This window comes from Pteropus alecto, unplaced genomic scaffold, assembly GCF_000325575.1.
Source record: "Pteropus alecto unplaced genomic scaffold, ASM32557v1 scaffold3, whole genome shotgun sequence".
NCBI classification, from domain to species: domain Eukaryota; kingdom Metazoa; phylum Chordata; class Mammalia; order Chiroptera; family Pteropodidae; genus Pteropus; species Pteropus alecto.
This window is the reverse complement of record NW_006442484.1, coordinates 29,748,041-29,763,467: the sequence shown is the minus strand read 5'-3', so window position 1 is coordinate 29,763,467 and position 15,427 is coordinate 29,748,041. Positions and strand designations below refer to the sequence as shown.

At 33.1% G+C, this 15,427-nt stretch overlaps 1 protein-coding gene across 2 annotated transcripts in view; it reads right to left on the bottom strand.

Annotated features, from left to right (window-relative positions):
• KCNJ3 (potassium voltage-gated channel subfamily J member 3) overlaps positions 1 to 15,427 on the bottom strand; it is a 128,775-nt gene that overhangs the window by 106,786 nt on the left and 6,562 nt on the right. Inside the window, exon 2 of one of the 2 annotated variants that reach the window (XM_006921080.2) lies at positions 11,030 to 11,246. The exons of the other annotated variant lie outside the window; for it this stretch is intronic. Coding sequence (XP_006921142.1) covers positions 11,030 to 11,246 — 217 coding nt within the window. The remainder of the gene's footprint in view (positions 1 to 11,029; positions 11,247 to 15,427) is intronic. 2 annotated transcript variants of the gene reach the window in all.

Genomic DNA, 15,427 nt, shown 5'->3' with positions numbered 1-15,427 from the left:
TTATTATGAGACTTTTTTGGGACAAGAGGTTCAACAAATGCACCCTACTTATACTTAACACAAAGTTATGCTCCAAGTGTAAGTCACCCTTGGACAACAAAGAATTGATTGTTCTTTCTCCCTTGCCCATAGACAAGATCTTATCAGTATTGCCATTAATAAATATTAAAATGCCACAGGATAAAATAACTTTGTGTTTTTTATTTCATTCAACATTTATTTTCAACAGCAACAATAACACCAGCAGCAGTGACTTCCCACTTGAATTTCAGTTTTAAGCACTCCTCTATGAGCTGAATGGGTTAATGATTTTAGCTCTTTTTCAGACAGGAATAGAATTAACAGAGTAATAATTAACCAAACAAAGTAATGTTAAATTGGGTCTCTTATTTGTCAAGATAAACTCACTCTATCTGGATCTCAAATCTTTCTCATTATCATTTCCTATTAAAAGCATATTTCTATTTAATCTCTATAATCTCCACAAAATTTAACCCATAAAAGAAAGCCTTCACATAGTTTAGCTTTAATAGCCAGTGTGAGTCATACTGTAAAATTATGAAAATTGCTCTTTTGAACTTTTCAGTAAGCATCTATTCCCCCCTATGAAACAGTAAATAACCGAATACAATGTTCTGATCTAATGCATGTGTAGCAATTTCAATGATCAGAATTCCCTCCATCAATGAATGTTACTAACATCTTTGTTTGGCATTTATATTACATCTTCACACAATGTTCCACAATAGCTGTCACATCTTGTTCTTGGTTATGATGATGAATAGCAATGCATTTTAATTCATACTCCTGATTTTCACTCTCTTCTACCCACGTTAATTTGCATTTGGCTACATTGATCAGCACAGTCTGAACTGAAATATTCATCTCTGAAGACTTCAGAAATTTAAAGAACTATGTTCTTTTTCATTTTTATTACAAGCCATTAGGGCAAAATATTCCAATTACGTAGTTAATTCAATAAATATTAGTGGCTTTCCTAGTTGTTGGATTGAGAAGTTCCCACACTTTAATGTTTTTAATAAGAACCACCTAAGTGCTTATATTTTTTTAATTTTTTTTTTTTTTTTAGGGGAGACAACCCTTGGTTGACCTCACAGATTGCAAGAACCTTGTCAGTTTGCGATCTCTTATTTTTTACGCCTACGGTACCTAGTCTTCCTAGGTGGTCTCCCATCCAAGTTCTAACCAGGCCTGACCCTGTTAGCTTCTGAGATCAGATGGGATTAGGCTTGTTCAGGGTGCCATGGCTGTAGACTGGGTGCTTATTAAAAATGAAAATTTCCTGGGCCACAAACATCAGACATTTTAAGTCTGTAAGTCTAGGTAGGGGCCCAGAAGTCAGAATCTTAATAAGCATCCCAAGGGATTCCAATGCAGGCAGTCCTGGGATCTCACCTTGAAAATCACCAAAAATTAGTTAATGTCGAAACTATGAAATTCTTCATCATTGAACTATGCCACATGTTAACCAAAACTGCTTTCCCTAATTATAATCCCTCTATGCTTACATTTAACAATTAGCTAGATTATTTATAAGGTTGCTGACATCTTTTATTCATATCGGCTGCAGGCAAGACTGTGACAAATACTGTGTCCATGCTTTCCAACCCACTTCACTCCTCGTAATTTACCCATATCAACCCACTGCACAAAAAATAAGAAACTTCCATCCTAAGATGCTAAGGATTGTATTAACTAGATGTTCTATAAAAGATAACTATGAGAAAATAACACGTAAAAACATTTTTATGTATTTTTAAGACAATGTTGGTGAAGACTGAGTAAGAGAAATAGTAGAATAACTCTGATCATGAGTTTGAAAAGACCTATTCCACTATCAGTAAAGCAAACTCCTCAGTTAATTTGAAACAGACATGTAGAGAGGCTTGACATTCTCAGACTGTTAAGTAGGGTGACCTACCACCCTAGTTTGCTCAGGACTCCTGATTTTCTCACTGAAAGTCCTGTGTCCCAGAAAAGCTTTCACTCACAGGACAACCAAGATGGATGGCCATCCTATTTCATACTTTCATATGTAGGCATTGATTTATTAAAGTCTGTTGAAAATTTCCATCATGGCCTATCAAAAGAAGATGATAGTGCAGGATTTTACTTAGAAATTGCTCATAAAAAGTTGCCTTAGATTAAAGAAGGATCTATGCCCCTCCCAAAATTTTAGCTTTATTTTGACTCAACAAACTATTGAACAATTATCTCTAAAAGAGAAAAAAAATCACAATTAGAAAGTAATAAATATTTAACAAATATATCATAAAACATTTGTGATGACATGGATGGTTCTTGAGATTATCATGCTAAGCGAAATAAGTCAGACAGAAAAAGTTGAGAACCATATGGTTTCACTAATCTGTGGGATATAAAACTGAAAGCAGCAAACAAACAGAGACCCATGTACACAGACAATGGATTAGTGGATACCAGAGGGAAGGCAGGGAGCAGAGAGGTAGACAGGGGAAAAGAAGGTGAAATATTTGGTGATAGAAGGAAATTTAACTTTGAGTGGTGATGTATTATTGAATTGCACATTTGAAATCTATTTGATTTCATTAATCAATGTCACTCGGTAATAAAAAAAAAAAGTTACTTGGAGGAGGGTACTTTGAGATTTCTTATACATATAGAACCATGTGTCATGGACTTTTATCTGAGAAGGTGGAAAGCCTTCCAAAACAGCAATGATTACTTTGAAAGGTAACAGCAATCTGAGCAGAAACAGGGAAAGAAGAAAGGTAAACAAGATGCCCCTGATTTAGGTCCTGATTACAAGTATGAGGAGCTCACAGGCTGACTCAGATCTGCAAGGAGGAAAGATGAATAAAATTTCCAATGGTTAAGAGAGTGCTACCTCATTTACAATAACACTAGGGGGTTTGTTGATCACTGCTTCTGACAGATCACTAAGAAGAAATGATTTATTACAGTTAATAAAGCTAAATATCATAGAATCATTCATAGAGGAAAATTATAAGCACATTTTAATTATTCACAAGTTGAGCTTCTGCTCTGTGATTTATTCATTAGAAAATTTCAAACTGTTTTTTCACTAGTAAGGAGAAGAGTCAATGGCTAGTCCATGCTGTTTTATTTATTTTTCTCAATTTATCTTTTTTTCTTTTTTTGCTTTGTCTTAGCATCTTTTAAATACCTTGAGGAACTTCAGTGGGAAGGATCCTGGGGCCCTTTTTCCCATTCTGTTTAATCACAAGCAACAGCTTTGAAACCAGAGGCCTTTTTCATTATTTCCAGCAGTCACATAGTTAATTGCCTGAGCCAAACATTTTCATGCAGGACCCAATTACCTCTGGTCTGGCCCAATGTAACAGCCTAATAACTAATCTGTCTCCAGTCTCAGCCCCACTCAATCCATCCTTCACCTGCACAGGGATCTTTCTATCATGCAAATGTGATCATTGCATTCTCTTGCTTAAAATCATTCAAGGGCTTTATTACTTGCAGAATTAGGTACAAACTATGACTCAGGGATAGGCTCATCTCCAGTCAGTTCCCCTCTACCTCTTCTATACTCTGACCACACCAAATTATCTGACTCCTCTAACAAAATGAATTCGCACTTATTGTATCTCTGACCAGAATGCCTGGCTCCCTTTATCCTGCTAAATTTCTGCTCTGTTCTCCTGTCTCAACTTACGCTCTGTCTTCTATGTCCTTAAGAAAACATCCATCAGAGACCACTATTCTAGGCTCCTATTGTGGCCTGACATAAGCCTTTTTTGAGCACATAGTGCTAATACTCGCTTTAGCTCAAATTTTCTCCCTCTGGACTGTGGGCTTCCTCCTTAATCATCTTCATACTATTTTATGACATATAACTTAGATAACCAACAAGCATTTATTTATTGATTTCTTATAAGAAAAAAATTGATGACTCTAAAAGTAAACTTATTAAGAAAAGCAACTCTATTAAAATCAATTAAAAATAACAAACAGATCAGAAGTATTTACTGGGATCTACCACTCTCTGAGATCTATGACAAAAAATAAGAAGCCATAAAACAAAGTCTCGATGAGTCTAGAAAATGTAAAGTTTATCTGGAGATTTCATAAAATGCATACAATTTAAATATGATAAAATTATATATGTATAATCCACATAGAGAAAATATTTTATAATGATAAACAGACTACTAGAAACATGGCTTATCATAATAGTGTGCTAATTATACAATTTATGCATAAAATGAATTGCAAGTAAAATGAGCAACTTTAATTCAGAATTCATGAAATAATACTCATGGCCAATAGATACAATAATTTCAATCTCAGTAATCAAAAAGAATAAAATAATATCAAATTGGCAAAAATAAAATCATTATAATATCTATTGTTCACAAGGGTATGAGGAGATGGGCATCTTCATATACAATTATAAATTAGTACCAACTTTCCAAATAGCAACATTGAAATATATATTAAAAAACAAACAGATTTATATGCCCCATTACCCAGGAATTCCATCTCTAGAAATTTATACAGAATGGTAAAGTTGGTGGTAAATAGATTAAAAGCATGAACTAAGAATATTTACTTTATTGAAAAGGAAATGACTAAATATCTCTAGGAGATAAGTAACAAAAAAATTAAGATAGATACTTAGATTAGCATATAATAAAACCATTAAAATTAATGGTGCAGAATTATAATTAAAGCAAGTTACAAAACAGCACATATAGCATAATAATATCTGAATGCAGGCACTGAAAAGTTAATGACCAATATGTTAACAGTATAGTAGATGAAATTAAGAGTAGTTTTTATTTTGCATATTTCTATTTTTTATTTTTTTCAATAATGAGCATGTATTTAATAACTCTTTCATACAAAAAAAAAAGTTTTTTAAAATAAATTATTAAAGAAAAACACATGGACTAAAGTGTCCAGTGAAGATAACAATATGGCAGCTCTATGCCATGTGAAAGAAGACAGAACTGCTATCCTAGGTAGTGAAGATGGCATTATCACAGATGGGAGTAAAGAGTGAGCATCAGTGTGTGGATATTATAGGACGAAGAGTAGCCTAATTTTCCCAGGAAGAAATACAAGCATTTTCATATGGCAGTCATTAGAGATTTTTGAGCACAGGTATGTTACAAAAGTAGTGTTGTAAACAAATTTACTGGGCAGTAGTGCACAATCTGCATGTAAGCAGAGATCCTAGAGATACTAAATCCATTCCTGAGGCAAGCACGGTGATTTAGAAGTACGATTACGTGAGTTTAAGGAAGAAAAGTTGAATTGAGAGACATTAGGAGCTAAGAGAGAGGAGCAGTTACGTACCCTGCTCTGTTGGAGCATTTACTGATACCTCTACCTGGAATGCCCTTTCCCCAGGCATGTGTTTTGTTGTGCTTGGCCTCAGATATCACCTTTTCATTGTAGCTGATCTTGATCTCCCTACACTTCCAATCTCTCTTACTTTATTTCTTTCCATAGCACTTATCACTTTCTCGCATTCTAGATGAAGCACTTCATTTTGTTTTCTGTTTCCTACGTATGGATATATGTATCCAGAGGGGAAAAGGGTGGAGCGAGAGTGGAGTAGGTAAACAGGGGGTCAAATATACAGTAACAAAAATAAACTAAACTTCAGGTGGGGATCATGCAAGAGTACACAGATGTTGAATTATAATCTTGTATGCCTGAGAATTATATAATGTCATTGACCAATGTTACCCCAAAAATTTAATTAAAAAAATTAAACACTGTATGTATCCAAAAGGGCAGAAATTTTATTTTGTTAATTAATGTGTCCCCTATGGTCTAGAATAGCGTGTATCCTGTAATAGGTGCTCAATAGATATTTGCAGAATGAATACGTTAACTGGATATAAAATAAAAAAGATGGGGAAGAAGTCTGGCATAAAATTGCCATAATTAATAGAGACAACTTTCTAAATGAGGATGTAATTTAACAGTTAGATGATGACTTGGTATTTGGGCAAGTTGACTCTTAATGAAAACACCAATGCCCAAGTGGGAAATAAATGGCAACTACAAGACCACAGCTGGTGGGAGGTTTTATGAGTACTTTGTGAATTCACTTTAAAAAAAAAAAATGTATGGGGGTAAGTATCTAGATTCTAATGGGAAAAAAAGCAAGAACAGTGATGCAAGAAACATTTATAGTAGACAGGAGTAAGACAAGGCAGCAATGCAGAATATAAGAAACAATTGGAAAATATAAATTAGAAGAGGATGAGACAATGTGATGTTTCTGCATCTCTGGAAGAACCTTGAGTATAAAATAATATTTTGTATTTTTTTTTCATGAGAAAAGGCTTGGAAATGTATGAGAGCAAGTAGAGTAAATGGGATTTTAAGTATTAGGCATGGTAAGTATTGAAGCATCAGTTAGCTTGAGTCACAGGTGGTAGGAAACATAACTAGCTATAAAGGAGAAAGTTTTAGAGAAGAATAAAAGCACTTTCCCCCACACATACCAGGAAAGAGAAAAAGAAGATACTATGAGAAAACGATTGATGAGAGTAAAAGAAAAAGAAAGAAAAAGCTAAAAATTTAGAAGTTAAATTATTCTTGATAGAATAGGTGGGGAGATGATATGTCAAGAAAAGGATAGGGCAGCTGGGACCGGGGGCATGGAAAGAGAGAAAAGGTCTAAAATAGCTCCCATGGGTAGAGATTCTGGGAGTACAGAAAAGACAATTAAAAAGACTGCCAAATAGCAGCAGAGAGCAGATTGAAGTTTGAAAGCATCCAGTTTTAATGAGCCAAATCTGCAATGCTGTTTGCCTCTAGCAGTGCTCTCTCTCCTGGGAGAAGAAGCAAAGAGAATAAGAGTTAGAGGTAACCTGTGTTTAGGAATTTGTTGAATGAACAAAGAAGTAAAGGTTATTAACAAAGAGGTAAGTCTTGTGTTCCTTGTTGAGAGTGAAAATTCAACTCATTTGAAGCAAGGAGAGCAACAATGGCTGAGTCTGATCACTGAAGAGTATTTCCAAGAAAGTGGGGGAAGTAATTATTGAGTCCTAAACTGAAAGTTGAAACTTTCAAGGAAATTAGAAAGCTTCTAATTTCCCACCTCCCCTTTCCCCTACAATCACTCTTGCTGAGACTCCTGGAGTGGGATGAAGCAAAAACTAAATGAGATCAGAAGATTCTTATCAGAGGACTGTTATGAAGTGAACAATTGTGTGTGTGTGAGAGAGAGAGAGATGAGAAAGAGAGAGAGAGAGAGAAAGAGAAAGAGAGAGAGAGAGAGAGAGAGAGAGACAATAAGGTGGGTATTACCATTAATACAAAAAAGTAATAAACTGTCTAAAGTTTTATTCATTTCCAAGACATTAGGGTCACTAATTTTTAAATAAACTACACATGACCAAGTAGGAAAAAAAATGTTACTTTTCGTTTTGTCATATACAGTTTGAAATTCCTAAATTATTACTTTCATATAAATATAGGCTTTGCTTTTTAATCAAATTTCAACACTTCTACTGGTGCAATGCCATCATCTGTAGTGCAGAGGTAGTTCTCCCACCCTTGTGACTTTTCACCCTACTCTCCATATTGTTCATTTGATCCAACCACCTCCACATATTTTTAGTTCCTGGAATCAATCAGGCTGATTCTCAATTCGGCGCCTTTGTACCAGCTTTCGCCATGCCTGTCATGCTCTCCCCTCAGATGGGTCCAGGAATTCCTTCTTCACAGTCAGGTCTGCTTAGTTAGGTGTCACCTTCTCAGAGAGACTGTCCCTAACCACCAACCTAAACCAGCTTGGGATGCACTCTTTTCCTTATCACCTTGTTTTGTTTTTCAACTCTTACCACATTATTATGTGATAATATCTTGCTTGTTTTTTGTTATTTTGTAGTTTGCCTCATCCAATTAGAATATATAATCTCCATGAGGAAAGAGATTCTGTCTTAGTCACCACTATATAACCAGCACTTCAAATACTTTCAAGCACATAGTATACATTCAAGTACTTGTCTAATGAATGAACGATTGATAAAAACTTAATGTTTTAAGGCTAAGTATGATGGGAAATCATCGAGTAAATGTTTATTCACAAGGCTGTGTGAATAAGAGGTAAAACTGGTATTATTGCTATCTCGGTATATCCCAAAAGAGCTTATCTGTCTTATTCTAAGCAATAAATATAAAAAAGTAAAATTTGTTGTGAATGATAGAGAAGAAAACATCCTTAAAGATGAATCTAAATAAGTTTCAGTAAAATTATAAATGATCAAATAGGCATAAAAATGTTTATGTTAATTTTACCAGGCTCAGGGATGTCTGGAAATATAGGCAGATTTTAGAGTTCGAACAGTATGAAATTTAATTAGAGTAAATATGCAAACAAAATGTCAGATAAAATTTTCATAAAATAAATTCTATAAATTTTGAGTAATGTTTTTGCTGTTTGTCTTGCTATATTAGATCTTGAAAACAGGCTTAATTAAGAGGTAAGAGGAAGCAGATTTTAAACTCTTCTCCATAAAAGGCAATTTCTAAATAAGAAATTCAGTCTTCAGTCAAGTTTTCACATTTTCTGTAGAAAGTATTCTCTGCCTGTTCATTGTTTTTGTTTATTTATTTGTGTTTTAAGGAGATATTAAGAAATGTTCAAATAAAATTTACAGTCTTGATGAATAATTTAATGTTACAAAACTCATAATGACTTTATATAAGACATTATATACTAACCATGATCTTTTAAAATATGATGAAAACATATCAGTTACATTAAGAATACAGAGGTAAAATTTAAAAACAACCTGCTTCAATATTCCCTTAAGATGCCCATGTAGAAGTCAAAAATCAAAAGAATTAATAAATAAGGAAACCTTAGACATATCCAATTTGAGAAACATTCTATAAAATACTTGGCCTGAACTCTTCAACCATGTCAAGGTCAAGAACACAAAGTAAGGTTGAAGAGCTATTCCATCTTGAGACTAAGAAGACAAGCAAACAAATGAAGGACATAATCGTCAAACTGATGTGTTGAACTGAGGGTGGGGAGAGGGAATAGCTATGATGAAAATTACTGGGACAACTAATGAAATCTGAACATGGACTATTAGCTAAATGGTAATAATTGTATTATTGTTAAATTTTCTGATTTTTTTGTTTGTAACTCCACTGTGAGTTTGTGGGAAAATGTTCTCACTCTTAAGAAATAAACACATCTAGGGATATACAGGGAAAATGGCTGAATAGATGGTAGATGATAATGATAGATAGATAGATAGATAGATAGATAGATAGATAGATAGATAGATAGATGATAGATAGATAGGACTAATGAAAGACTTCTAAGGCTACCAAGTGAAATAGAAACTTCACTCATGTCAGTGATTAGAATAATAAGCAATTGGTAAGTTACAGGCAGATGTGTCAAAGATTGAACCATATGCCATAAGAAATAAATCAACAGAAATTAACATCTGCTGTTTAAGCTCTAACAATATATTATTACTTCAATAAATAAAAGGAGCAAAAATTGAAATTTAAAAGTAAAATATTTTTTAACTAAAAGTCTATAAATTAGTCGCATTCTTTATTACTATATGACATTTAAGAAATATTCTATGATATCATTTAAATTTTAAGTTAAAAACTAAATGGAGGACTTCAACCATAAAATAGTCCACAGAAATCAAATTTTAGATATAGATTGGTGAGTTAAATCTTTACTCAATATTCTTAAAAATCTTAATTTTTAAACTAAAGTAACTACTATCATAAACTAATAATAATATGACAAGTAGCTTCGAGGTGGTTATTGTATCTGTCTTATTTTAAAGAGAAAGAAAAGAAGCTTATAAAGATTAAGTATCTTGCCCAAATTTCAAATAGATATGTGACAGGTGTGGAATAATTACAATGCCTTCCTCCTCCTGCTCCTGGGACAAAGCTTTATACCAAAGAGAGAGATCTTTGATTATGTAGTCTCCTACCTTGGTATAAAACTTGAATGTTTCTATGTTACTGCCTATGTTACTTTCAATAGTACTATAATTTATACATAATAATCAACATTTAAGATTGTTAAAATATTGGTTTAAAAAATTGAGAGCTAAAATATTTCTTGCTTTCTCATTACTTGTAGAAAGAGGAAAACGCAACTGAGATACACACACACACACACACACACACACACACACACACATATATATATATATACACACACACACACATATATGTATATAATTACATTGATGTTATATTATTAGTCTCAGACATCTATCAGGTTTCAAACTAAGTGGGTAATGCTTAGGCCCCAAATAATATACTTTGATTTATTGTTTCTTTCCTTTGACAACCTTACTCTCCTCAAAGAACAGCAAATTGTGGGTCTTCAGAGCATATCAATGTTATATTGAATCATAAGGAATAACATACAGCATGTAGCTTATCCCAAAGCATAAAGAGAAGAAAAATATTCTATAAAAAAAATTGGTCTAGGTTTAGCTGGGGAAATCTACTGACCCACTTTGAAATTAAAATGCTGCTTTAGCACGCGTGCACGCACGCACACACAGGGAATTTTCCACTGAGGTTGCACACAGTAGCATATCAATGACACCCTGAATCACCATCCGCAAGGCAAGAATGTGCATGCTGAGTTCAGGCTGCTCACTAATTATGCTGAATTTACTTTAACCTTAAATCTTTAAAGGAAAATTATGATTATAGGAAATTCAAGTTTGTAATTAAAACAGAACATCATAATCATTTCTAAGGAGTCATCTCAGTTTCCCTTTTTTTTTTTTTTTTTTGCAGTGAGCATTCCTGAGTTAACATTACATCTGGAATCATCACACAGTAAATTTTCATTTTCAAAGCAGTATCAATTTAATGTTACAAAGAAATAAGAAGGAAGTCATTACTTTGATTATTGTGAACTGAGACATTTAACCCAATTCATGACAAGTACTGTGCATATATTATAATGTTATTATCAAATAAAGAAACTTGATGGCATATCTATGTTTTTACTCACCAGTTGTTTCCACAATGCCTTCTAGGATGACGACAATCTCGAACTGTTCACTTTGCATGCTTCGCTGGGATAGGTCATAAAAGGGGCTTTTGGCATCGATCACGTGGCAAATCGTGAGGGGGGAAACAAGAAAAAGTTGATCTGCCCCTGTACTAAAACCTACATCCAGTTCAAGTTGATCAAGGGGAAGGAACTCACCCTCAGGTGTCTGCCGAGACTAGACAAGCACACAGAAAAAAAGAAGAAATCACCACTTGTACTGAAATTTTCAAGGCAGCCCAACAGTAATTTACATTATTGCCAACATACTACACTATCAATCATCTGCAACAAACGCCAAACAAATCATTATGCAGCTATGTTCTGGCGAATGGGCCAAAATCCCACATAGCTCATGCGAAACATCCATGCATTATTTATAATATATGACTTACTATAATTACTATTCCCTAACTCATGAGCTCTGGAGAAATTCTTGGTCCGATAATGGCTGTTAGCACAAACTGTGCAACTGAATGTACATGTGCTACTGCTTGACATAAATCACTGCATAATAACTCATTGCATCCCAATTTTTTTCTTTACAAAGCAAATAAGTAGGCACTTCTTACAGAGTTTGTTAAAGCTGAAAAATGTTAATCATAGTTTAGGAAGAGATTTATTGCAATATTATAAAGCAAAAATAATTTATTTTTCCAGAACTTTTGAAGAGTAACAAACAGACATCAACTAGAATAGAAGAGTTAAGACATCATCATTTTAAATTATGTTATGTACATAACAACTCACGTAATAAAAAGGCAGATGCTGTTAGCTAATGGCTTTCAAACTCCTAATCATAAACTGCATTAAAGTTGTTGACTTCTCTATTTATTTTATGAATTTTAAAGCATAGTAAAAAACTATGCTAAACTGAACTTTTAAAAATCGTAATTGAAAAAATCTATATTAAAAAATGTATAGTTTACCAAAACTTGCATGTTAATGGCAATCAGTATTAGTAAAAATCACTGTAAACTTAACTAAATAAACAGTTTTCATGCTAAAATCTGAAAGAAAATTAAATATAAAAATTAGCAAGCCATGAAAGTAATTTTTCTTTATTTTAGTTTTATTTTATTTTCCATATCTATTACTTATAAGGATCATGTACGAACAAATATTAAAGTTTAATTTATATGATGATGCTGATAAAGTAGAGGTTGTGTTAAAAAGCAGCATACAGAAAAATTTAGCTGAGGGAGCCTAGCTGTTGGTCAAATGGGGCCTGGAAGCAGTCAGTATATTTTTACAGACTCTGCCAAACTAATTTACTAACAGAATCTGAAACACTGGTCTGTCCAATGAAGCAGTGATTTGAAGACAAAAACTTTAATCTCAGGGTTCCAAGAAATAAACTCGCTTTTTATGTGATATCAAGGAGTCTGAAGATGCTGAGAGATGTGGTTTAGTAAGATGTCCTCCACGGCAAAACAGAACCAAGGGTTTCAAACTGGTGGCAGATCGTTATGCAGCAATTGCTGCAAAGTGTCTCAATAGCAGAATTAGTCAATTACAGTTGTAATTAGTGATACTCAGGAATTTTATTTGTGTGGAAGAAAACCCAATGAAAATATCAAGACTATTTTTCTTCTCTACCTTACGAGTAGTTCATTAAAAAAAAGAAAGAGAAGAAGAAAATGATTCCTGACAAGACAGAAAAATCCATGAAAAAACTTGATGGTGCTAAAAATAAGAACAGCAGCTCTAATAACCAATGTTAGAGAAAGCTAGGCACTTCTACGGCAATAGAAGTCACCTACGTTACCAGATCTGTTCTCAAATTAGTAAAATATGGATGAGACAAGCATCTTCCAACTACACGGTTATATAACAAGTAATGGTTAATATAACAGGTAAAAGCTAAAAACAAAACAAAAACAAATGAAAACAAAAACCCTGTGTCATTGTTCTTTCATCTACTACAAACCAGGTGCTATATAAACACAAGGTGGTATTCTGATGTCTACAATTAATGAACAGACATTGGGTCATTTTACTAACTATTATAAGCTCTACTTTTTCAGCACTAACTAAAAGTGTTCACAAAAATAATTCTTTAAAAACTTCATTTCCCATTTATTTAAAAGTCATTTTTTCCAAAGGAGATATATTTTTCTGATTACATATATACCTCAAAATTAAAATTCATCTTCCTTTTTATGAATTTGTTATTTATGCCTGTGCCTCATTCTAAAAGGTTTTTGGGTAAGCAATTAACTTTTATAGTCCCTGATCATTCAACTACTCATGAAAAAGAAGTGGCCTAGAAACAGGCAGCCTATTAGGAGAATACCAACCTAGAATAAAAAATATTTTATTTTTAGCAAAACAGTTAATTCATATACAGGTAATTTAGACTTAAATACCCATGGATATGCTCCATTCAAACTCCATACACTTTCTAATTTTAAAAGTGTATTCTGTACAGTCAAAATTACACCTATCCCTTATCCCCCATCCCCTAAAAAAATGCCTTATGTATTATCCATGTCTTGGTAGAAACAAAGTTGACAACTGGGGACAGAAACACTTCATTTCTTTGAAAGATGTTTCCCATGCTTATATATTTTTCAGATAAGGGAAATTCCCTACAAATTTACTGTAAAATATTTTCCAGTGGATGCTAATTTTCTTTAAATGACTCTTATACACTACACATGTCCACAATGTTATCTTCTAGGTCTTCTTCTTTTATGTTAGGCCATCAAATATTTCAACTGTACATGTGCTTACCTGATTTTTGTTTGCTTCTCTCACTCTGAAACATAATGGGAAGACTGTGAATCACTGTGAATTAAATAGAAAGCCTTTCTATTTATAAGAGTAAAGGGTGTGGTTTTAGTGCGACAGGTGCTTGGAGTCCTGGAATTGTTTAAAGTCTGAGCTCCTGGCTAGAGCAAGGTTATGTCATCAGTGCTAAGCTGAATACTTATGATGTTCCAGAAAGCTATATATGTCTACCAAATACATTTTCAGAAGACTACACTTCTACTCTAGGCTTACAAGAAATTCTAATCTAGGCTTTTCTAATTCTGATGCAATTCCAGAACTGTTCTGGAGCAAAGGGGGACAAAAAGATTATGTTAGTTGTAAGTCTCTTGACTTGTACTAGCGAACTTTTGTTCAAAGAACTTTTGTTCAAGAAACACATGTATATGAAAATAAAAGACAGAAAAGAAAAAGAGGAGTTATGTAAGGCCTTTATAAAATTAAACAATAACCTGTACCTTGAGTATATATAATAAATTGGTAGTGTTGATGGTCTATCAGTTCCTAATTCTCCTATTCAGCTATCAGTTATCATACTTTTCCCAGAAATTTTGATAACGGGGAGAAGAAATTTTAGATAAAAACCAATTTAAACTTTATTTATTATGTGATCTTAAGAATGATGACATAAGAAGAAATTTTTCATTTATAGAGCAGTTTGTTGATGGTCTACATTATCTTCTTTAGCTCCCTATAAGCCTCCTAATTTTAAAGGAAAAACAGAACCGTGATCATTTTCTAGATAAAAATTTATAAATAGATATGACGAAGATCAACAAATCAAAAAACTGCTACAGGTTAAGAGTGATACAATAAATTATTTAAACTTCTGAAAAGCTGACAAGGTTGACTTCAATCGATGAAATAATCATTTAGAATTTATAAAACTATTAAATGAATAAAAAAAATGGAAAAAAGGTAGAAGGAAATTTATGAAAAATTGGTAATATTAAAAATATAGAACTTAATTTGAAAACACTAGGACCTGAAATGACTTCCATACAACTTTTATTTTCAATTGTATGGAATTTTGGAAAAGAAATAAAGATCGTTCCACTGTTTCAGAGCCTTTCTGGTTGACTGTATTATAGCAAATTCTGGGAGTTAAGAGAAAAATTAAGGAAATCTAAGGCTTAAAGTTTGTTTAAATTTATTGTCTAAAAAATTGATTAGAAGATTATAGATTTTTGAAATGATTTTGTGCAATTTAGATTGTGCCAATCATGTCTAAGTTATTCTTCATAATAAAAGTATTGCTATTTAAAATGTGCAGAATTTAAGGCTTATTCCTCATCTCATAGTCAATATGCAATAATTTCAAAGAAGCTTTAATGTCAAATGACTTTGAATTGAAAGTCCAAAAAGATCTACGCAATAATTAATTACAATTCTAACTATAGGTAGAAAAAGATGCAAAAGTCACAGATGCCTGGAAGGGGTTATTTACAGATACACGTAATTTACAGATAAATAATGGATGAAAGACTGTTGAATATTTATCCAAACACACACACACACACACACACACACGTGCGCACACATGAGATACACATTTAGCACTGCCCTGGCATAAGCAGATTCACATTT